General features: G+C 45.0%; 1 protein-coding gene across 1 annotated transcript; it reads right to left on the bottom strand.

The window, feature by feature from the left end:
• Nucleotides 1–17,976: 17,976 nt before the first annotated feature.
• On the bottom strand, nt 17,977–19,300 carry LOC103632393 (OFP transcription factor). Its single transcript, XM_008654232.2, has one exon. The coding sequence runs from the start codon at nt 19,142–19,144 to the stop codon at nt 18,278–18,280; it is 867 nt and encodes a 288-aa protein (XP_008652454.1). The 5' UTR covers nt 19,145–19,300; the 3' UTR covers nt 17,977–18,277.
• Between the last annotated feature and the right edge of the window lie 6,618 nt (nt 19,301–25,918).

Genomic DNA, 25,918 nt, shown 5'->3' with positions numbered 1-25,918 from the left:
GGAAGCCAATGCCATCCTTGATGCCCGGGCGTCTCCCATTATAAAGCATGCTACGAGCAAATTTAAATTTCTCATTTTCCAAGTTGTGCTCGGCAATTTTAGCATCTAGTTTTGCTATATGATCATTTTGTTGTTTAATTAAAGCCATATGATCATGAATAGCATCAATATCAATATTTCTACATCTAGTACAAATAGATACATGCTCAACAATAGATGTAGAGGGTTTGCAAGATTTTAATTCTACAACCTTAGCTTGTAATATGTCATTTTTAGTTCTAAGGTCGGAAATAGTAGCATTGCAAACATCAAGATCTTTAGCCTTAACAAGCAATTTCTCATTTTCAATTTTAAGGCTAGCTAGGGAAGCATTCAACTCATCAATCCTAGCAAGTAAATCAACATTATCATCTCTAGGATTTGAAGTTGAAACATTGCAAACATGTGAATCAACCTTAGCACTTAAACTAGCATTTTCATTCCTAAGATTGTCAATCATCTCACGGCAAGTGCTTAGCTCACTAGATAATTTTTCACATTTTTCAATTTCTAGAGCATAAGCATTTTTTACCTTAACATGTTTCTTGTTTTCCTTAATAAGGAGGTCCTCTTGGGAATCCAAAAGGTCATCCTTTTCATGAATAGCACTAACCAATTCATTTAATTTTTCCTTTTGAGCTATGTTAAGGTTGGCAAAAAGGGTGCGCAAATTATCTTCCTCATCACTAGCATTGTCATCACTAGAGGATTCATATTTAGTGGAGGATTTAGATTTAACCTTCTTTTTGCCGTCCTTTGCCATGAGGCACTTGTGGCCGACGTTGGGGAAGAGGAGTCCCTTGGTGACGGCGATGTTGGCGGCGTCCTCGTCGTCGGAGGAGTCGCTTGAGCTCTCGTCGGAGTCCCACTCGCGACAAACATGGGCATCGCCGCCCTTTTTCTTGTAATACCTCTTCTTCTCCTTTCTTCTCCCCTTCTTGTCGTCGCCTCGGTCACTGTCACTAGATATAGGACATTTAGCAATAAAATGACCGGGCTTACCACACTTGTAGCAAACCTTCTTGGAGCGGGACTTGTAATCCTTTCCCCTCCTTTGCTTGAGGATTTGGCGGAAGCTCTTGATGACGAGCGCCATTTCCTCATTGTCGAGCTTGGAGGCGTCTATGGGTTGTCGACTTGGTGTAGACTCCTCCTTCTTTTCTTCCGTCGCCTTGAATGCGACGGGTTGGGCTTCGGATGTGGTGGGTTCGTCAAGCTCGTTGATCTTTCTCGAGCCTTCGATCATGCACTCAAAACTTACAAAATTCCCGATAACTTCCTCGGGGGTCATTTTAGTATATCTAGGATTACCACGAATTAATTGAACTTGAGTAGGGTTAAGGAAAATGAGTGATCTTAGAATAACCTTAACCACCTCGTGGTCATCCCACTTTACGCTCCCGAGGTTGCGCGCTTGGTTTACCAAGGTCTTGAGCCGATTGTACATGTGTTGTGGCTCCTCCCCTTTGCGAAGCCGGAACCGACCGAGCTCCCCCTCAATCGTTTCCCGCTTGGTGATCTTGGTGAGCTCATCACCTTCATGCGCGGTCTTGAGTAAATCCCAAATCTCCTTGGCGCTCTTCAACCCTTGTACTTTGTTATACTCTTCTCTACTTAGAGAGGCGAGGAGTATTGTTGTTGCTTGAGAGTTGAAGTGCTCGATTTGGGCCACCTCATCCTCATCATAGTCCTCATCCCCTACCGACGGTACCTGTGCACCAAACTCAACAACATCCCATATACTCTTGTGGAGCGAGGTTAGATGAAATCGCATTAAATCGCTCCACCTTGCGTAATCTTCACCATCAAAAGTTGGTGGTTTGCCTAATGGGACGGAAAGTAAAGGTGTATGTTTGGAAATGCGAGGGTAGCGTAGGGGGATCTTACTATACTTCTTGCGCTCTTGGCGCTTAGAAGTGACGGAGGGTGCATCGGAGTCGGAGGTCGATGTTGATGAAGTGTCGGTCTCGTAGTAGACCACCTTCCTCATCCTCTTGTGCTTGTCGCCTTTCCGATGCGGCTTGTGGGAAGAAGATTTTTCCTTCTTCTCTTTGTGGTGAGAAGAAGATTTCTTCTCCTTCCCTTTGTTGGAGGAGCTCTTCTTTTTCTCCCTCCTTTTGGTGCGGGACTCTTCCGATGAAGTGCTCCCGTGGCTTGTAGTGGGCTTTTCGCCGGTCTCCATCTCCTTCTTGGCGTGATCTCCCGACATCACTTCGAGCGGTTAGGCTCTAATGAAGCACCGGGCTCTGATACCAATTGATAGTCGCCTAGAGGGGGGGTGAATAGGGCGAAACTGAAATTTACAAATATAAACACAACTACAAGCCGGGTTAGCGTTAGAAATATAAACGAGTCCGCGAGAGAGGGCGCAAAACAAATCCCAAGCGAATAAGTAAGTGAGACACGGAGATTTGTTTTACCGAGGTTCGGTTCTTGCAAACCTACTCCCCGTTGAGGAGGCCACAAAGGCCGGGTCTCTTTCAACCCTTCCCTCTCTCAAACGGTCCCTCGGACCGAGTGAGCTTCTCTTCTCAAATCAAAGCCGGGAACAAAACTTCCCCGCAAGGGCCACCACACAATTGGTGCCTCTTGCCTTGATTACAATGGAGTTGTGATCTCAAGAACAAGTGAGAAAGAAAAGAAGCAATCCAAGCGCAAGAGCTCAAATGAACACGGCAAATCACTCTCACTAGTCACTAGGGCTTTGTGTGGAATTGGAGAGGATTTGATCTCTTTAGTGTGTCTAGAATTGAATGCTAGAGCTCTTGTAGTAGTTGAAAAGTGGAAAACTTGGATGCAATGAATGGTGGGGTGGTTGGGGTATTTATAGCCCCAACCACCAAAAGTGGCCGTTGGAAGGCTGTCTGTTCGATGGCGCACCGGACAGTCCGGTGCACACCGGACAGTCTGGTGCCCCCTGCCACGTCATCACTGCCGTTGGATTCTGACCGTTGGAGCTTCTGACTTGTGGGCCCGCCTGGGTGTCCGGTGCACACCGGACAGGTACTGTTTGATGTCCGGTGTGCCAGCATGGGCGATTCTGACTTCTGCGCGCGCAGAGGGCGCATTCAATGCGCGGCAGAGAGCCGTTGGCGCGGAGATGACCGTTGCTTCGGAAGCGCACCGGACAGTCCGGTGCACACCGGACAGTCCGGTGAATTTTAGCGGACTAGCCGTTGGCGTTTCCCGAAGCTGGCGAGTTCCTGAGGCCGACCTCCCTTGGCGCACCGGACACTGTCCGGTGTACACCGGACAGTCCGGTGAATTATAGCCGTGTCGCCTTGGAAATTCCCGAAGGTGAAGAGTTTGAGTCTGAGTCCCCTGGTGCACCGGACAGGTACTGTTCACTGTCCGGTGGCACACCGGACAGTCCGGTGCGCCAGACCAGGGGTGCCTTCGGTTGCCCCTTTGCTCCTTTATTGAATCCAAAACTTGGTCTTTTTATTGGCTGAGGGTGAACCTTTTACACCTGTATAATCTACACACTTGGGCAAACTAGTTAGTCCAATTATTTGTGTTGGGCAAATTCAACCACCAAAATTATTTAGGAACTAGGTGTAAGCCTAATTCCCTTTCATTAAGTGAGAGTGATTTGTTGTGTTCTTTTGAGCTCTTGCGCTTGGATTGCTTTCTTCTTTCTCATTCTTTCTTGAGATCAATACTCACTTGTAACCAAGGCAAGTGACACCAATTGTGTGGTGGTCCTTGCGGGGAAGTTTTATTCCCGGTTGATTTGAGAAGAGAAAGCTCACTCGGTCCGAGGGACCGTTTGAGAGAGGGAAGGGGTTGAAAAAGTCCCGGCCTTTGTGGCCTCCTCAACGGGGAGTAGGTTTGCGAGAACCGAACCTCGGTAAAACAAATCCGCGTGTCACACTCTTTATTCGCTCGTGATTTGTTTTGCACCCTCTCTCGCCGACTCGATTATATTTCTAACGCTAACCCGACTTGTAGTTGTGATTAACTTTGTAAATTTCAGGTTCGCCCTATTCACCCCCCTCTAGGCGACTTTCAATTGGTATCAGAACCCGGTGCTTCATTAGAGCCTAACCGCTCGAAGTGATGTCGGGAGATCACGCCAAGAAGGAGATGGAGACCGGCGAAAAGCCCACTACAAGCCACGGGAAGGCTACATCGGAAGAGTCCCGCAACAAAGGGAAGGGGAAGGAGAAGAAAGCCTCTTCCCACAAGTCGCATCAGAGTGGCGACAAGAAAAATAAGATGAGGAAGGTGGTCTACTACGAGACCGATACTTCATCACCTTCCACCTCTGGCTCCGACGCGCCCTCCATAACTTCTAAGCGCCATGAGCGCAAGAAGTTTAGTAAGATCCCCTTACACTATCCTCGCACTTCTAGACATACTCCATTACTTTCCGTTCCATTAGGCAAACCGCCAACCTTTGACGGTGAAGATTATGCTAGGTGGAGTGATTTAATGAAATTTCACCTAACCTCACTCCACAAAAGTATATGGAATGTTGTTGAGTTTGGAGCACAGGTACCATCCGTAGGGGATGAGGATTATGATGAGGACGAGGTGGCCCAAATCGAGCACTTCAACTCCCAAGCCACAACTATACTCCTCGCCTCTCTAAGTCGAGAGGAGTATAACAAGGTGCAAGGATTAAATAACGCCAAGGAAGTTTGGGACGTGCTCAAGACCGCGCACGAAGGAGATGAGCTAACCAAGATCACCAAGCGGGAGACGATCGAGGGGGAGCTCGGTCGCTTCCGTCTTCGCCAAGGGGAGGAGCCTCAAGACATGTACAACCGGCTCAAAACCTTGGTGAATCAAGTGCGCAACCTCGGGAGCAAAAAATGGGATGACCACGAGATGGTTAAGGTTATTCTTAGATCACTTATTTTCCTTAACCCTACTCAAGTTCAATTAATTCGTGGTAATCCTAGATATACACTAATGACTCCCGAGGAAGTAATCCGGAATTTTGTGAGCTTTGAGTATATGATCAAGGGCTCAAAGAAGATCAACGAGCTAGATGATCCCTCCACGTCCGAAGCACAACCGGTGGCATTTAAGGCAATAGAGGAGAAGAAGAAGGAGTCTACACCAAGTAGACAACCAATCGACGCCTCAAAGCTCGACAACGAGGAAATGGCGCTCGTCATCAAGAGCTTCCGCCAAATCCTCAAACAAAGGAGGGGAAGGACTACAAACCCTGCTCCAAGAAAGTATGCTACAAATGTGGTAAGCCCGGTCATTTTATTGCAAAATGTCCACTATCTAGTGACAGTGACAGGGGCGACGACAAGAAGGGAAGAAGAAAGGAGAAGAAAAGGTACTACAAGAAGAAGGGCGGCGATGCCCATGTTTGTCGCGAGTGGGACTCCGACGAAAGCTCTAGCGACTCCTCCTCTGACGAGGACGCCGCCAACATCGCCGTCACCAAGGGACTTCTCTTCCCCAACGTCGGCCACAAGTGCCTCATGGCAAAGGACGGCAAAAAGAAAAAGGTTAAATCTAAATCCTCCACTAGATATGAATCCTCTAGCGATGATAATGCTAGTGATGAGGAAGATAATTTGCGTACTCTTTTTGCCAACTTAAACATGCATCAAAAAGAGAAATTAAATGAATTAATTAGTGCCATCCATGAGAAGGATGATCTCTTGGACTCCCAAGAGGACTTCCTAATCAAGGAAAACAAAAAGCATGTTAAAGTTAAAAATGCTTATGCTCTAGAAGTTGAAAAATGTGAAAAATTATCTAGTGAGCTAAGCACTTTCCATGAGACTATAGACAACCTTAGAAATGAGAATGCTAATTTGTTAGCTAAGGTTGATTCTATTGCTTGTAATGTTTCAATTCCCAATCTTAGAAATGATAATGATGATTTGCTTGCTAAGATTGAAGAATTAAACATTTCTCTTGCTAGCCTTAGAGATGAAAATGAAAAATTGCTTGCTAAGGCTAAAGATTTTGATGTTTGCAATGCTACCATTTCCGACCTTAGAAGTAAAAATGATATATTACATGCTAAGGTTGTAGAATTAAAATCTTGCAAACCCTCTACATCTACCGTTGAACATACTTCTATTTGTACTAGATGTAGAGATGTTGATATTTATGCTATACATGATCACATGGCTCTAATTAAACAACAAAATGATCATATAGCAAAATTAGATGCTAAAATTGCCGAGCATGAACTTGAAAATGAAAAATTTAAATTTGCTCGTAGTATGCTTTATAGTGGGAGATGCCCTGGCATTAAGGATGGCATTGGCTTCCAACAGGGAGGCAGTGTCAAACTTAATGCCCCTCCTAAGAAATTGTCTAATTTTGTTAAGGGCAAGGCTCCCATGCCTCAGGATAACGAGGGTTACATTTTGTACCCTGCCGGTTATCCTGAGAGCAAAATTAGGAGAATTCACTCTAGGAAGTCTCACTCTGGCCCTAACCACGCTTTTATGTATAAGGGTGAGACATTTAGTTCTAGGCAACCAACACGTGCTAAGTTGCCTAAGAAGAAAACTCCTAGTACATCAAATGATCATGACATTTCATTTAAAACTTTTGATGCATCATATGTGTTAACTAACAAATCCGACAAGGTAGTTGCCAAATATGTTGGGGGCAAGCACAAGGGGTCAAAGACTTGTGTTTGGGTACCCAAAGTTCTTGTGTCTAATGCCAAAGGACCCAAAACCATTTGGGTACCTAAAGTCAAGAACTAAAATTGTTTTGTAGGTTTATGCATCCAGGGGCTCAAGTTGGATCATCGACAGCGGGTGCACAAACCACTTGACAGGGGAGAAGAAGATGTTCTCCTCCTATGAGAAAAACCAAGATCCCCAACGAGCTATCACATTCGGGGATGGAAACCAAGGTTTGGTCAAAGGATTGGGTAAAATTGCTATATCTCCTGACCACTCTATTTCCAATGTTTTTCTTGTAGATTCTTTAGATTACAATTTGCTTTCTGTTTCTCAATTATGTCAAATGGGCTACAACTGTCTATTTACTGATGTAGGTGTCATTGTCTTTAGAAGAAGTGATGATTCAGTAGCATTTAAAGGAGTGTTAGAGGGTCAGCTATACTTGGTAGATTTTGATAGAGCTAAACTCGACACTTGCTTAATTGCTAAGACTAACATGGGTTGGCTCTGGCACCGCCAACTAGCCCATGTTGGGATGAAGAATCTTCATAAGCTTCTAAAGGGAGAGCACATTCTAGGATTAACAAATGTTCATTTTGAGAAAGACATGATTTGTAGCGCATGCCAAGCAGGAAAGCAAGTTGGTACTCATCATCCACACAAGAACATCATGACGACTGACAGGCCACTGGAGCTCCTACACATGGACCTATTCGGCCCGATAGCTTACATAAGCATCGGCGGGAGTAAGTACTGTTTAGTTATTGTGGATGATTTTTCTCGCTTCACTTGGGTATTCTTTTTGCAGGAAAAATCTCATACCCAAGAGACATTAAAGGGATTCTTGAGACGGGCTCAAAATGAGTTCGGCTTAAGGATCAAGAAAATAAGAAGCGACAACGGGACGAAGTTCAAGAACTCACAAATTGAAGGCTTCCTTGAGGAGGAGGGAATCAAGCATGAGTTCTCTTCCCCCTACACCCCACAACAAAATGGTGTAGTGGAGAGGAAGAATAGAACTCTATTGGACATGGCAAGAACCATGCTTGATGAGTACAAGACTTCGGATCGGTTTTGGGCCGAGGCGATCAACACCGCCTGCTACGCCATCAACTGGTTATATCTACACCGAATCCTCAAGAAGACATCATACGAACTCCTAACCGGTAAAAAGCCCAATATTTCATATTTTAGAGTCTTTGGTAGCAAATGCTTTATACTTGTTAAGAGAGGTAGAAAATCTAAATTTGCTCCTAAGACTGTAGAAGGCTTTTTACTAGGATATGATTCAAACACAAGGGCATATAGAGTCTTTAACAAGTCCTCTGGACAAGTTGAAGTTTCTTGTGACGTTGTGTTTGATGAGACTAATGGCTCTCAAGTAGAGCAAGTTGATCTTGATGAGATAGGTGATGAAGAGGCTCCATGCATCGCGCTAAGGAACATGTCCATTGGGGATGTGTGTCCTAAAGAATCCGAAGAGCCTCCAAATACACAAGATCAACCATCCTCCTCCACGCAAGCATCTCCACCAACTCAAAATGAGGATGATGCTCAAGTTGATGAAAGAAAAGATCAAGCAAATGAGCCACCTCAAGATGACAGCAATGATCAAGGGGGAGATGCAAATAATCAAGACAAGGAGGATGAAGAACCAAGGCCGCCACATCCAAGAGTCCACCAAGCAATCCAACGAGATCACCCCGTCGACACCATCCTCGGCGACATCCATAAGGGGGTAACCACTAGATCTCGTGTTGCACATTTTTGTGAGCATTACTCTTTTGTTTCCTCTATTGAGCCACATAAGGTAGAGGAAGCACTTCAAGATTCGGATTGGGTGGTGGCGATGCAAGAGGAGCTCAACAACTTCACTCGGAATGAGGTATGTCATTTGGTTCCACGTCCTAATCAAAATGTTGTAGGAACCAAATGGGTGTTCCGCAACAAGCAAGACGAGCATGGTGTGGTGACAAGGAACAAAGCCCGACTTGTGGCCAAGGGATACTCCCAAGTCGAAGGTTTGGATTTCGGTGAAACCTATGCACCCATAGCTAGGCTTGAGTCAATTCGTATATTATTGGCCTATGCTACTTACCATGGCTTCAAGCTTTATCAAATGGACATGAAGAGTGCCTTCCTCAATGGACCAATCAAGGAAGAGGTCTATGTTGAGCAACCTCCCGGCTTTGAAGATAGTGAGTACCCTAACCATGTCTATAAACTCTCTAAGGCGCTTTATGGGCTCAAGTAAGCTCCAAGAGCATGGTATGAATGCCTTAGAGATTTCCTCATCACTAATGGATTCAAAGTCGGAAAAGCCGATCCTACTTTATTCACTAAAACTCTTGAGAATGACTTGTTTATATGCCAAATTTATGTTGATGATATTATATTTGGGTCTACTAACGAGTCTACATGTGAAGAATTTAGTAGGATCATGACACAAAAATTCGAGATGTCTATGATGGGGGAGTTGAAGTACTTCTTGGGATTTCAAGTGAAGCAACTCCAAGAGGGCACCTTCCTAAGCCAAACGAAGTATACTCAAGATATTCTAAACAAGTTTGGGATGAAGGATGCCAAGCCCATCAAGACACCCATGGGAACCAATGGGCATCTCAACCTTGACACGGAAGGTAGGTCCGTGGATCAAAAGGTATACCGATCGATGATAGGCTCTTTACTCTATTTATGTGCATCTCGACCGGATATTATGCTTTCCGTATGCATGTGTGCAAGATTCCAAGCTGACCCTAAGGAAGCTCACCTTACGGCCGTAAAATGAATCTTGAGATATTTAGTTTATAGTCCTAAGTTTGGGCTTTAGTATCCTAAGGGATCCACATTTGATTTGATTGGTTATTCGGATGCCGATTGGGTGGGGTGTAAAATTAATAGAAAGAGCATATCGGGGACTTGCTAGTTCTTGGGAAGATCCTTGGTGTCTTGAGCTTCAAAGAAGCAAAATTCCGTAGCTCTTTCTACCGCCGAAGCCGAGTACATTGCCGCAGGCCATTGTTGCGCGTAACTACTTTGGATGAGGCAAACCCTTAGGGACTATGGTTACAAATTAACCAAAGTTCCTCTTCTATGTGATAATGAGAGTGCAATCCGCATGGCGGATAATCCCGTTGAGCATAGCCGCACTAAACACATAGCCATTCGGTATCACTTTTTAAGGGATCACCAACAAAAGGGAGATATCGAGATTTCGTACATCAATACTAAAGATCAATTAGCTGATATCTTTACCAAGCCACTAGATGAACAAACTTTTAACAAACTTAGGCATGAGCTAAATATTCTTGATTCTAGGAACTTCTTTCGTTAAATTGCACACATAGCTCATTCATATACCTTTGATCATGTCTCTTTCATATGCTATGACTAATGTGTTTTCAAGTCTATTTCAAACCAAGTCATAGGTGTATTGAAAGGAAATTGGAGTCTTCGGCGAAGACAAAGGCTTCCACTCCGTAACTCATCCTTCGCCGTCGCTCCGAGCCACTCTCCATCTTTGGGGGAGAGAGCATGAGTCCAAAGCAAAAGGACTCCGGCTTTGGTATAATCTTCACTCATATTTTATTTGCCAAAGGGGAGAAAGTAGCTTAAAAGGGCTTATATCTCACTCAAGTATCCATTTTTGGCGATTCATGCCAAAGGGGGAGAAAGTATTAGCCCAAAGCAAAAGGACCGCACCACCACTAATTTTAAAAAGAGTTTTTCAAATGATATGATTTTAAATTTGGTATCTCCTTGTGTTCAAAAAGGGGAGAGAGTAATATTTTCAAAATCAATATCTTAAAACCCTCTCGAACACTAAGAGGAGAATTTCATTAAGGGGGAGTTTTGTTTAAGTCAAAGGAAAAACATTTGAAACAGGGGGAGAAAATTTCAAATCTTGAAAATGCTTCGCAAAATCTTATTCATTTACCTTTGACTATTTGCAAAAGAACCTTGAAAAGGATTTACAAAAGAATTTGCAAAAACAAAACATGTGGTGCAAGCGTGGTCCAAAATGTCAAAAATTAAAGAAACAATCCATGCATATCCTATAAGAATTTATATTGGCTCAATTTCAAGCAACCTTTGCACTTACATTATGCAAACTAGTTCAATTATGCATTTCTATAGTTGCTTTGGTTTGTGTTGGCATCAATCACCAAAAAGGGGGAGATTGAAAGGGAATTAGGCTTACACCTATTTTCCTAATTGATTTTGGTGGTTGAATTGTCCAACACAAATAATTGGACTAACTAGTTTGCTCTAGTCTCTAAAGTTATACAGGTGCCAAAGGTTCACACTTAGCCAATAAAAAGACCAAGAAATGGGTTCAACAAAAAGAGCAAGGGATAACCGAAGGCAGCCCTGGTCTGGCGCACCGGACTGTCCGGTGCACCACCGGACAGTGTCCGGTGCACCAGGGGACTCCAAGTCAAACTTCGCACCTTCGGGAATTTTCAGAGGCGCTTCGCTATAATTCACCGGACATGTCCGGTGCACACCGGACAGTGTCCGGTGCTCCAGAGGAGAGCGACTCTGAACTCGCCAGCTTCGGGAATCTGCTCTGCTATAATTCACCGGACATGTCCGGTGCACACCGGACTGTCCGGTGAGCCAGCGGAGCAACGACTACTTCGCGCCAACAGTCACCTGCAGAAGCAATTAATGTGCGCCAGAGCGCGCAGAAGTCAGGCACGCGCGAAGTGGCGCACCGGACACTCTACAGTACATGTCCGGTGTGCCACCGGACATCCAAGCGGGCCCAGCAGTCAGAGCTCCAACAGTCGGAACCCAACGGCCTGGTGACGTGGCTGGCGCACCGAACACTGTCCGGTGGCGCACCGGACTGTCCGGTGCGCCATGCGACAGCAGCCTCCACCAAACGGCTAGTTTGGTGGTTGGGGTTATAAATACCCCCAACCACCCCACATTCAAAGACATCCAAGTTTTCCACCTTCCAACTACTTACAAGAGCTAGGCATTCAATACAAGACACACCCAAGTGATCAAATCCTCTCCCAATTCCACAAAAGCTTTAGTGTTAAGTGAGAGTGATTTGTTGTGCTCTTTTGAGCTCTTGCGCTTGGATTGCTTTCTTCTTTCTCATTCTTTCTTGAGATCAATACTCACTTGTAACCAAGGCAAGAGACACCAATTGTGTGGTGGTCCTTGCGGGGAAGTTTTATTCCCGGTTGATTTGAGAAGAGAAAGCTCACTCGGTCCGAGGGACCGTTTGAGAGAGAGAAGGGGTTGAAAAGACCCGACATTTGTGGCCTCCTCAACGGGGAGTAGGTTTGCGAGAACCAAACCTCGGTAAAACAAATCTGCGTGTCACACTCTTTATTCACTTGCGATTTGTTTTGCACCCTCTCTCGCAGACTCGATTATATTTCTAACGCTAACCCGGCTTGTAGTTGTGATTAACTTTGTAAATTTCAGTTTCGCCCTATTCACCCCCCTTCTAGGCGACTTTCACTACTTTTAAGTCTTTGGGAAAAACCTTACAACAACTGCCTTTCTCTAAGAAAATGTGAGTGAGTCCAGCTCCACCAAATAAAGCATGTATGATATAGGTCTCTTTCTCTTTACGGGAGCGGGGTGGGCTTGCGGAATACCTAGTGTATTCACCCAGATTTATTTATGTTTTCAGCAGCCGAAGACTTCTTTTCTGCTATGCTTGATTGAAAGGGTTGTGTCTGCACCCAGTTCTGCCTGTGGCTTGGGCTAGTATATTTTCCTACTGCGCTTCTTATTTTGGCTCTCTCGAGCTTGTACCCCGGTATTGTAATAACCTTTATCTTAACTCTGTACTATTTGAAGTAAGAAATGTGTTTACTAGCCTCCTGGGACTAGTAATTGTATCACATTTGACTCCCAAAGGATCGGGACGCTTCATCGGCGCCATAGGCTGTGGCGCCAAGCTGTGTTACCTCGGCGCCACAGCCTATTGCGCGAGTATCGGGTCCAAACTTGCATATAAAATTTCTGGGGGTCCAAACGTAAATATTTTTCAAAAGTAGGGCTAAAAAAGAAAAAAATTGGCTTGTTTGAATGCATGTGGGATTGAAGAGGATTAAAGAACATACAAAAAAATTTCTTAGTCATTTTTATCAGCAAGAGATTATATGCTAGCTATTCAATCCCCTCAGATCGTTATGCATCAAACAAGTATCTCCAACAACTCTCCTATCTCAAGTCCTATTGCATCATATATTTCTAACTTCACTCTATAAACTGTAGTAACTTGTAATACCTCGTCCACTCTGGATTGGCGATACTTACTTCTGATAGCCATATAGAATCATAGACCATCCCACAAATCAATATGAGTCTTTTGTGTGCACTTTGTCCTGACTCGTGCGCACCCGGAAAAACTTCTCGGGCGGTCACCAATTTCAAGATTGTTCTACGGCCAAGCACGTTTAACCCAAGTGGGCCTTTGAAAAAGAATATGCACCTTGTTGGTATGAGTACTCCATTAATTCTATTTAGCCTTGTACCATGATCTCACACAATCCACCTATGCCACAATATCACAATCCCCCCTTACAAGGTTGATGTTCTCGTCGGTCAACCCCAAGCCAGGAACCCCCTCTCTAGGCCACGTTCCTGTGTCCAGTGTCATCATATACCATGTCATGTGATCACTGCGGGCCCACATACGCCATGTGTCATATGCCCGAATCCCTAGCCCACACACGCCCATGAAACCGCGATAGTCGGCTCTGATATCATTTGTAACACTCCGGTCACTCCAGATCGGCGGTACTTACTCATGACAACCCTCTAGAATCATTGATTATCCTCACAAAGCAACATGGGTCTTTTGTACGCACCTTTTCCTCACTCGAGCGCACCTAGAAAAACTTCTCGATCGATCACCCATCTCAAGATTGCTCTAGGCCAAACACACTTAGCTTCCGAAAAAGAAGGCATACCTTATTGGTATGAGTACTCCATTAATTCTATTAGGCCTTGGACCAAAATATTAAACAATCCACTTGGGCTAGGATATCACATATCTACATTACAAAACTATGTTTTACATAGACATGAGCATCAGCCACTCGACCCATCCAATGCAATGGGTGGGTATGAACCACAATTTTTTACCTTCAACAATCTATGGGTCGGACACGAGCCATGATTTTGACCCAAACTCAGACCGAATCTGAAAAAAACCCGACCCAAAGAAAAAAAACACAATCCAACCTGACCCACCTATCAACGGAGCACGGACCAACCCGACACTATCCATACAAGTGACGAATCTAATTTGTAAATATAAGAATTATTTTTATTCTAGTTTACATTGAATACCAAATTATAGCACCCATCTTATCATTCCTTATTGAATTTCTAAATGTATATTACTGAATTATACATGTTTTTTTAACTTGGCATGCCCTATAACTATAACAAAATCCCATATCCGACGCTAGCGTCGCCATAATACTTCTCCTAGTAAGTTTAGTTAGTACTAGTATCCGCTTCGGAAGCGATGTCGAACTAGCCGCACCATGATGCTTGATGGCACCCCATCCTGAACGAGCCCCTCAAAAACAGGGGGAGGGCACTCGCATCGCCAACGGTTTTCTACATGATGTGACTAGTGATCGCGGAAGGATTTATAGAAAGAAATCATCTTGTTATTTATTTTTGAATATCAAAGGAATTCATCTACATAGATCTTCTCTTGATCTATGATCACCAAACCTGTCCTAAAATATGGAAGGCCTCGAGGGACCTATAGCAGCGACGATTTGGTCTAATCCAACGCGTGGCTTGGGGCCCTCCTCATGCACGGCCGCTGTGGCTTGTTGTGCTGCCCTGTGGTGGTCAGTGGTCACACCGCCAACATCTTTTGAGTTTTGGTCGACCTGAGCAATCACGTACGTACGTAAAGGAAGGCCGGCCGTTCCCGCCTGCTGGACAAATGGAACCGCGTTGCCGATGCCAGTGTATCACTGTACTGTGTACCTACTTACCCGTCTGCAGCAGTTGAATTAGGGTGTGTTTAGTTAAATGTATAAGGAGTGATGGAAGGAGACGACCACATTTTCTATAGTCTATACTATACTTAAAGCACCAGTTTCAACGGTCGTCATGCGTCATCTTTTTATAAATAATCTCTCACAGTTATTTCAAATTAATTTGTTGCACGCCTATCTATGGCCAAACGGCGGCCCAGCATGGGCCAGACGCTCGCGGGCCACAACTCTGGCCCATGCACGTCATGCTGGTCTGCTCTGCTGACTGTGACGGACCAGTCTGTCGGCCCATTTGATTAAATTAGCGTAAAATATTAAAAAGCGGTGCATGAGGTGGGGTTCGGAACCCGTGCCCTGATAGAACAAGGGCGAAAACACTAGGTGAAGCTGTCTAACCAGTAGAACATCCTGCTCAGATGTTTTTAATATTGAGTATAAATTGTATATATGTATATACGTTTTTTAAATAAAAAATATAATCGTGTCGGGCTGGGCCAGCACTACGGGTCGAGGCTACAGCCCAAGCACGACACAATGTTTTTGGCTCTTGCAAGCATTAGGTTGTTTCTGAGACCACATTGGTGCAATGGACTCCATGGTGTTTGAGGTTGATGAATTGGATGGATCAACAATGATTTGTCACACTAACAGTAAAATAAAAGGTTATTTGTTGGTTTTAAACGTTAGTAATTGCTACGAAGTAGCATAATTTATATGGAGCACATCTGGTTTTTATTGATGCCTGACTTTAGCAATCACTCCATATTTCGATCTATCTTTTTTATAAGTTTGAGTTCATGTGACTTATTTTAGAAACTTGAGCTCACAAACTTTCTCTTATTTGGTCTCTGTATGGTGGAATTATGTCATTTTATAATCTCTGTTCGTTCAGTCAGTCGTTGTGAACTCTCTTATAACGCTCACTTCATTGGTCGTGTTGTACCATGATATATTATATGGAGTAAACAATAACATCAGTTAGTCAATCAAAAAATATTATACGGAGAGCGGAGACAATCAATAAAAAATCTTGAATTTTTTTTGGTGGATAGTTTACGTGAGTATTGTTGTAAGCCGTCGCAACGCACGGGCAACCGACTAGTATTAAGATAAGAGTCACGTGAGGGCAACTGGGCGAGGTAAACAATAGAGTAATTTTTGGTGGTGATGTAAACACCACAATACAAAAAGGGATGGAAGGGGGCTACCATAGTTTATATAGTTACATGCAGGGGCGGATATGTGGCCGGTGCTGCAGCTCCGGTCGCGGCTCAGTAAATACAGCTACAGAGAATTCACTTATATAGTTATATGGTCATCTAAAACTCTGTTTTTGTAAACTACACTATTTGGATTTTCAATACACCTGATTAGATGGCTGCGCGTCCATACGCAGGCTGGCGCTGCCCTGGCCAGGCATATACGATAATTTTAAGTGTATGTGTGGATGCAGGTTAACACTCTCTCCGTTTCGTTTTAGTTGTCACTGGATAATGCAAAATTGAACTATCCAGCGACAACTAAAAAGAAACGTAGGAAGTAGTATTAAAATAATTTATTTTGCATCCACTTATGCCGGTTGTGAGTTGTGACTCTTACATATAAGCAACTAAATATAATCTTAAATAAAGTTAATATATGCGGTGATTCAAGATGAGATGGTCCTAGTAACAAGCAGAGTACGTTTTAGTATGGACATTTCAGTCTGGCGTTGGCAAGATGGTAGTAGGGCTGTCTGCCCTGTCACACCAGCAATAAATTTTGCAGAACCAAACCAAAATACTGCTCCAGAGCCAGGCGCGTGCCAATACGCGGAGTCCAGAACACGCGTCGTAGAGTATCGGCTAGAGACTGTACAGAACTGGATCGAGCATCCAGGACGACTGGATGGGATCATGGTCGAGCTGGAATATATTCGTGGGAACGTACTGTACAACGGGGGAACCTCAGTCAGTCCTGGATCAGTGGATCCTGGTCTGTCCCTCAGTGCCTCAGTCCAAAAAATAGTACGTGCCGCTTTTTTTTAAAAAAAAAACAAACTCTTTGATTTCAAATTCGATTAAGTTGTAAAACTAATATCTATACTCACGTTCCCAGATAAGTTAATAATTAAAACCTAACAGTAGTATTTATTTTGGTACTTCTTCTTTTAGATTTAGTTACATTTATTTATTTACTTCTTTTAAAAAAACAACCAGACGTGCACTCCTCGTGTCCTTCAGCTACTTCAGGGACGGTGCGAGTGCATAAATGCATGGAGCAAAGTCAACTGCCGACATAACAAACAAAAATTCGAAATTCGAAACTAACATGCATTTGGCCGTTGGTGCAAAACATTCCGGTCATCCATTTATTACTGCATCACTGCATCAGCCTCTTCAGGTGATGAGCATTGGCTGTACAAAACTTCTACTAGTAGGCGAGGACAGACCGAATAAATACTGAGCTCTACTAGCACCGATTCAGTGCAGCAAGAATTCACTAATTCTTCCTCGTTTTTGGGAAAACAACTAGCACTGCACTGCTTCCTCACTCTATATGTAGTAGGGATTTAGCTATAGATCATCCACGGTGTTTATCTGGGCGCTGAAAGGAACCGAACAAACCTAGCTCAAAAGCTGTGCAGGAGAATCCGAGCTCCGCCAGGTCAAGGCTCGCGTGAATAAAGACGCTTTGAGATCTTCGAATCCAATTTCACTCACAAAGTGCCGGGGAGGGGGGAGTAGTACGTACTGTACGTCCTAGCCTAGCTATCAGTAAAATGTGGAGTATGCCGCATCAAATCACATCGCGTCAACTGTTTGCTTTCTTTCCGCACAGCGTTTTCTTTTCCGGCAAGTGAATGATGCCCGGACGTGTGAGAAGTGAGTGTTTTCTGTAGAACGAGACTCCAATTGATTTTAAAGACATGTCAATATTTATGCAGTCTCTTAATGAACTCTTACATGTCATAATCCTAAGAACGTTTAACCGAATGTGCTGGCAGGAATACAATACAGCAAATCACCAAAGAGTGAACAAATTACTCTGTCCCCCCACCGCCAAAATATGGAGCCAAGCGCCAAGCCAACTCCACGCACCAAATGGAAGCTTGCGCGCGAGTGCGCGTCACATCCATGTCCATGTTGGGGGTGGTTTGGGCCATGGCTGCCTTCTGACTGTGCCTGGGGTAGGGGTTTGCGTTTGTCCAACAAAGTAGTGAAGTACACCAGCAGCTGAGGTCGAGTAGATAGATTTCTGTGTCTGCGCCGCGGTCAGCCTGCACGAAATGTGTACGCAAAAAATAAAATTCAGTGAAAGGAGAAAGCAGAGGTGGATTGGGATCGAGAAATAGTGTCATACACTCACTCCAGGTCACATCACATCAGGTCAGTCTCAGACACCAGGGTCGTGTCGTGTTGACACAGATTTTCCACAGGTGAACTGAAACATGCAGCAGGAGAAGGCCGAAAGGAGCCGGTGCCGCAAACCCGCACAAGAAAGCTTAATTTACAGCCGCATTACGTGAACATTATAATCGCATTTTTTTACATATAATAGAGTAGTTGCTTCACCTAATGGAATAGACCTACGTGCGCGCGAGCGCAATGACGATGATGTCGATGAGCACGCTAGTCTAGGCCTCTAGGGGTGAGACATGGCGGAGGTGGCAGCGGCAGCGGTGCCGTGGGAGTGGGACTGCGACGGCAGGTCGGATAAGACGGCCTCCCACACGTCGCCGAACGCCGCCACGATGTCGGGACGGTGGCGTCGGTCGTTGAGCGCCAGGAAGCAGCGGAGCAGGCGCTCGAGGCCGTCGGCGTCGTAGATGCCGCGGCCCACGACCATCTCCGCCATGGACCGCCGGAAGTCGGCGCGCGGGTCGTCGGAGCGCTTCACCACCGCGAAGCCCCCGGCCAGCGACGCGGCCGCAGCCTCCCCCTCCCCCCTCGCGGCGCCGGCGCTGTTCTGTCTCGCGCCCGTCGACGAGGACTCCGTTGTGGTGCTCGACGACGCCGCCACGTGCAGCGCCGACCCCGCGCCGAACGGCTCGTCGTCGTCGCTGCTGAACCACCCGCTGTCGCCCGACGACCAGCTCGCCGGGCCTGCCAGCCTCCGGTGGAGCACCCTGCGGCGGCGGCGGCGGCGCGAGTGCCGCACCCGGCGCCGCGCGTCGATCTTCAGGCGGGGCGTGTCGTCGCCGTCGCCGTCGGAGGCGTACGCGTTGGCGGCCTCGATGACGTGCCATCGGGAGCTCTTCAGCCAGCGGTACGCTGGCGTTCCACGCGCCGGAGGGAGGTCGTCGGCGCCGTAGTCGACGGTGCAGCCCCCGGCGCCACAGGCTGCAGGTGTCTGGGCCCGCCCCCGCCGAGGCACGCGGCGCGGGCAGCACGCACCGCCCGATGGAGCCGGAACAACGGGCGGGTGAGCTGTCGGGAGGAGTGTCGTCGTGGGGCTGACCGCGGCTGCGGCAGACGGCGAGCGGCAGGAGTGGAAGAGTCGCTTGGCCATGGGCGGAAGTAACGGAGGAGCGACGAAGCTTGATGGGCCTTGCCCGGAGGCGATGTCAACTTGGCAAGTGACGAGGTGTAAATAGGGGGTTGGGTCTCGGCGGGGTTTATTGTTCGGCTGCCTCGCAATCGCTGTACATATAGGCAAAATACTATAAAAAACGAGTTGGATTAAAGTCGAAACAAGCCGCACTAAATAAATTGTATATTTAAAGTACTCTGGCTCTTTTGAAACATTCTAAAAAAAATCGAATATTTGAATCGCTATGATAGACCTCACGTCATAAGGATTTAGTTGATTCTCCACTTTAACCATCTAATTCATAGCTCGAAGATTATAGTTCATATATTAGTGAGGTAGACGAGGGAGAGAGAGTACCATACCTTCGAACCAGAGGTGGATCTTGATGGTAGTTAGGGTCGCAGTGGGTGAGATGAGATCATAACGTTGTGCACCTTCGAGTTGGCTCGTCACTCCTTCTCTTCCTTGGGCATTAGAGTCTAAGCAGAGCATTGATAGTCGACGACGTAAAAATGTTAAGATCTACAGAAGCCACATGTAGGTTAAACGATTTTCGATCACTAGGGCGCTAGATGCGAGATCTAGTCCCTTCTGAGTTTGGTAAGTAGGGTTTTGCGGAAGTACGAGTGTGTCGGCTTTATTCTCTTTAATATAGTGCTTGTGACTAGGAGCTGAAAGTCACCTAAAGAGGAGTGAATAAGCGAAATCTGAAATTTAACTCAAAACAACCAAAACTTGATTTGATATATGTAATTCTGAGTGTTAGGACAAAGGGTAGTCTGTGATAAGTTCAAGTGCAATATGTTGCTAACAAATATAAGAGCGGAAAGATCTTAGCAACAGTATAAAGCTTAAGGCACGTAGAGCTTAGGGAAGAAAGACAACAAATTGCAAAAGCAAGACACAAAGAGGCACAATAATTTGTTTACCGGAGTTTGGTTTTCAAATGAAACCTATGTCTCTATTGAGGAGTCCACTAAGAACTAGGTCTATTTTAACCCTTTCCACACTCAAGTGGTCACCAAAATCAAACTTGAGTCCCCTTTCACTTTGCTAGATTGAGACAAAGTCTCCGCTAGGCTCTCCACAACTTGGAGGCTCTTGTCCGCTTTACAAGGGCTTTGCTCCAAGGCTCAAGATTACAATACACTCCTCTTGCAACTCAAACCCAAATGCACTATCACATTCCCATAAGGAATGGCTATCTCAAAGCTCACTACTCGATTTGTGGCACTTGGGACACTTTGATCACTTGAAGTTGCTACTCTAGCATGTATGACTTGTTTCTTAGCTCTTGGATGTCCTACACACTAGTTGGCATCATATTTGTTCGAGACTTGTTCTCAAATGCTATGAGTTAAGAACAAGGCAACACAAAGAACATTAAACGTTAATGCCATTCGTCCATCGAAGCATTATTTCCCTTGGGATATAATGATCTTCGGACGAAGGTCATGAATGACATACCTTCATCATTACAACATACGATAATGAAAAGAGAATCACACGAAATGTGAAAGATAACATGAACATTTATGTATCATTATCAGCTTATTTCTATTTTATTATCATGGAAAAATAGAAATGATATCAAGTTATAAATGTACCTTCAGCTTGAAAGAAGGCAAAAGTACAAGCGTGACGCAAAAGCAAATGCCAAGTCAGCGTGAACAGTACAGGAGCACTGTTCACCTATTTATAGGCACGGGACGCAGCCCATGTAAAATTACACTCATGCCCTTTACATTTGCTAATGACTCTATAGTAATCCATCGAGGTCTAAATAGCCTTTTCCCTTTTAAGTCGGTTCCCCTTTCTGCTATCATGCTGAAGCTCCCCTGCGCACAGCTTCGGCTCTGCGCCAACCTTCGCTTTTTTTGTACTTCTTCATATTGTGGTTCTGATCCGAGTCCGAAGGTACCTGTTCATATATTATACTCCAGAAACATTGTTAAACCATGTTTTTGAGGACCTTCGGAAGACGAAGGCCCCCAACAGTAGCCCCTCGCAAGGTTAATTTGTTAGAATAACGAATTCAGATTACGATATAGACGAAGGCCCTAAGCCGAAGGTCCGAAAAAACATCTTCCCTTTGCTAGAATAGCAACAGTCAATGACAGACGAGGCCCTCCAACTTGTAGCGCGCTGGGCATATAAATAAGAACTCACCCCGAGCACATTTGCTACGCTACTTGCCGCCTGTTTTGTTTGCTCAATTTCTTAGCTCTTGCCTACCAACGCTTGCTTGGTTTTTTAGATTTTCTAAGCTTCGGCTTTAAGAACACATTTTTACCATTTCCGAAGAGAAGATGTCTCAAGACAAGAAGACAGTTGCTGAAACGAAGCTAACCAAAGAGGAGAAGCTTCTTGAGGAAAAGATTGCTGGATTCATTGAGTCAATTGCAAAGACAAATACAGAAAAGATTACAAAATAAATTCTAGAGGGCTTATCTGAAGATACCGATGACAGCGACAGTTATGATGCGGAAAGTGGGGACGAAGACTCCGAAGATCGGCCCTGGCGACCAAGTCACGCAGTCTTTGGGAAATCAACTATTAGACAGAGTCATCTTGATAACATGAGAGGAAGGTAATTTCGAGATATATCTATTGTGAGGGCTGACAACGGAGACAGGACTGTTCCTGTTCCTGAAGAAAATGAAGCCGTAATCTACCGAAGCTTCTTCAAGGCTGGGCTTCGGTTCCCCTTAAGCAGATTTGTGGTTGAAGTTTTAAAGATATATGAGATTTTCCTTCACCAGATTACCCCCGAAGCAATTATCAGAATGGGGATCTTCGTCTTGGCCGTGAGGAGTCAAGGTTTGGAGCCAAGTGCAAAATGTTTCTGCAGCATGCACGAACTTTCATATGAGACGAAGCCCTGGGGTAAGGAACAGTATCATAACGATTTTGGTTGCTATAGCTTCGTTGCTCGTTCTGGGTCAAGCTACCCAGTACCTACCTTTCGGAAGAGATGGCCTGTAGCCTGGATGGAGGAGTGGTTTTACGTGAAGAATGATTTAAAAGCAAGAGAAGATATTAAAGAAATCATCATGCACCCCATCTGGTCGCGCTTCGGCCTCCAAAAATCGAAGGTAGAGATTGATGAGGTAGCCGAAGCATGCCAAAGGGCCTTCAGCACAGTCTGCGCATTTATTGGGACAAGGGACTTAGTCCAAGAGCACATGGCCTACAGAATATGGCCACTGATAGACAGCTGGGAAATGCCAAAGGAAACCATTACTAACTCTAGCGAAGGTGGTTTGGTTCGATTGAAATATACCTTCAGGTTTAGAGACCAATTTATCGAACCAGACGACGACTGGCTGAAGTGTGGTTGAAAATACTATCAGCGGCCTTTGGGAGCCGAAAAAAGAAAAGGCTAAATAGAGTTTTTGATGCTATTGGATTTGTGTACCCTGATTACCACTACCCACCGCGGGGGCAGAAAAGAAAGGGTACAACTTCTGGGAAGACTACTGCTTCGGCTACTCCAAGCGAGCCTACGCCGAAGAGGAAAAAGCTGAAGGTCCTTACCCACCGACCGCGCTACATTGAACTGGCCACCGTGCCCAAATTTGGCGGTGAGACCTCTTCAGCTACTGAAGCGAAAGAGCCTGCTCCTCCCACGCAAAAGATTGAAGAGCCGGCTGCAATGCCGAAGGCATCCTTAGCCAAATTAGCTGAGCCGAAGGCCGATAATATTGAAGAGACATGAGTCGAGGGGACGAAAATATTAGAAGTTCTAAGCCCTTCGGCAGAAGTGACAGTGTCGAAGGCACAAAAAGGTCTTACAACGACCCCCAAGAGGAAAAGGATGGCCAGTGTACTAGATGTGCTGGAGACGATAAAAACTTCAAGCTCTACTCCAGGGAAAACTGCCGAGGCTTCAAAAGCACGGACTGAGACAAAGCTGACCGAAACCGAAGCTACAAAGAGCCAGGCCGAGACCAAAGCTGGGCCTTCAAAGCCCGCCAAGGAGAAATCCTTGGAAACCAGAGAAAAGGCAGCGGAAAAAGAAGCTGTAGAACAAATTCTACCTGAAAAAGCTGCCACTCCTATTCCTGAAGCACCTTTCGAAGTTCTTGATTATATTATACGTCACGCTTTGGGAAAAAGATTATCTGATGAAGAGATTTTTGAAGCTAAACACTATGCCCGAGAACTGAAGTATCCGAAAGGGGCCTTAGTGTTCAATGGCACAAACGAAGATGACTTCTTATACTGCCTCCCAGACAACAAAGAATTATCTGTCTGCCGGGAGATGGCCAGAAGTATGGGGTTCCCGAAGCTTGAAGCTGGCCTCTGCGCCATGACGAAGGACGATCTTGCAGATAGCCTCGCATATAACAGTCTGAAGGTACAAAAATTGTATATTTGGAAGTTTATGAATTTCGAATTACTCTTTTGCTCTTATACTAATTCTTTTCATATAGGGTTTAATACTTAGTAACACCTTAAGGGCGCAAAAGAATGCCGAAGACGAGAGCTGCACTATTGCTCTCAACAACCTTCGAATAGAGGTTATTAAGCTGAGGAACGAAGCTTTGGAAAAAGATAAAATTCTACTTACATTGGTAGACAAGGTAAAGGAGGATGAAGCTAACTACAAGACCCAATCTGAAATCCAAAGGAACGAGATTGAAAACCTCCAAAAGCAACTGGCCGAAGCCAAATTGAAATGCGCTATTGCCGAAGCTGACCGAGATGTCAGTGATTACTGGAAAAATTATTGGGAGAAAACAGTTGCAGAACTTCGCTCATCAAAAGAAAGATGTTATGAAAAATCTATGGAATGTGTGAAGAAGATAAAAACTAGCTTCGCCAACGTTGGCGCATATTCAAGCGAAGATAACTTCATATGGGGCGATCCCGAAGGCCCAATTGAATGGATCAGCAGCGAGGCCGAAGCCTTTGAGGAGATTTTGAGTGACCGTGGGGACGTATGTGCCTTCTCTAGTGCGAGGGGAATTGCAGCTATTTTGGAGAAGTCAGGTTGCGGTCATGTGAAAACTTTGGCCCAAGCCGAAGCTGCTTTATCGGTTGACAATACGAAGGACCCCTTGGCCGAAGCAAGCTTAGTAGGCGGAAATTTTTTTACTGACATCTGGGAAAATAGCGGCCGAGGGATGGCCCATGAAATATTAAAGAAGAGCGAAAAAGATACTCATGACACTAGGGAAGCAACGAAGGCAGCTGAAAAGGCTGCGGAACTCGAAAGGCGGATAGGTATTGCTTAATGGGTTTTAACTTTATTGTTTATTTTTCTGACTTCGAACTGATTTACGTTTTCTACCGCAGCTGAACTATCTCCTCCTCCCGAGCCCTTCGAGTCATTGGCCGACCCAGAGGCAAAGGAATCAGCAGAAATTATTAGCATGGCTGAAACTATTGTAGACGAAGTTGTTACCCAACTACTGACCGAAGCTGCAGATAAAGTTTTGAGAGAATAAAAATAGCTATTGTAAAAACATTGCTAGAATATTAATGTAATATTTGCTGAACTATGTTTGTAATATTTGGTGCTCATGGGTTTTGAATGTAATATATGAATAGTTTTGTAATTTATTTCTTTACGATGCATGAAACTTTTATGTACATACCGTTTTTGAGCCTTCGGCGAAAAACACCTTCCCTTCTTTTCATGCTTCGTAAAGAAGATCTTTTATGTTTCGTGAGAAATCCTCCAATCGTCGCAAATTCATTAATGCTTCGTCAATTATGGATTTTTTCCTCCTCATCAGAGTACTTCATAATAAAAAGTCGTCCAAGCGTTGCCAAAACATTAATGCTTCGTCAACAATAGATTTTTCCCTCCATATCAGAACTAATGAAGCTGTATCTCTTCAAAACTTATTTTGTGCCTTAGCACAATTTCACTTTTTCAAAGCATTCTCCGAAGGTCAACATTGTATCCCCTTCTTGTGCCATTGATGCAATATGATGTATGATGTTATGTTATACAAAATGATGTGATGATGTTATGCTATGCAAAATGATATTTGTGCCGAAGACACACACATATCCCCATAGTGGAATATATAATTTCTTTGTCGTTTATTTTTCGGCTTCACCGCTTATTTTTCGGTGTATCAGCGCTGACTTTTCGCTGTAAGTTCTGCATTCCCTTAGGAACGTCTTTTGAACTTCTTCGCCTTCTATTTCGGCGGTATTCACGTTGATTTTTCGCGCTTCGCCTTATATTTCGGCGGTATTTGGCTCTGCATTCCCTTTGGAACGACTTTTGAGCAGAAAACTTACACTGCGCTCCCTTAGGAACGACTTTTTGTAGCTTCGGCAAACTTACACTGCGTTCCGTAGAACGACTTTTTGTAGCTTCGGAGATACTTGTGATGTAATTTTTAAGCCGCGCGTTCTCTTAGAAACGACTTTTTGTGCTTCAGCAACTTTTTTAGACTCCATAAGTCTGTGGAGAAGATATATTTTCACTATGTGTCGGGGACCATAATTAGGGGTATCCTCAAGACTCCTAATCTCAGCTGGTAACCCCCATCAGCACAAAGCTGCAAAGGCCTGATGGGTACAATTAAGTCAAGGCTCGGTCCACTCAAGAGACACGATCTCGACTCGCCCGAGCCCAGCCTCGGGCAAGGGCAGCCGACCCCGGAGGATTCACGTCTCGCCCGAGGACCCCCTCAAGCAACGGACACACCTTCGGCTCGCCCGAGGCCCAGTCTTCGCCAAGAAGCAACCTTGGCCAAGTCACCACGCCGACCGACCGTATCGCAGGAA

The sequence above is a fragment of the Zea mays genome, chromosome 1, assembly GCF_902167145.1.
Source record: "Zea mays cultivar B73 chromosome 1, Zm-B73-REFERENCE-NAM-5.0, whole genome shotgun sequence".
Lineage (NCBI taxonomy): Eukaryota > Viridiplantae > Streptophyta > Magnoliopsida > Poales > Poaceae > Zea > Zea mays.
Note: the sequence above shows the minus strand (reverse complement) of the source record. Positions and strands in the feature narration are given on the sequence as shown.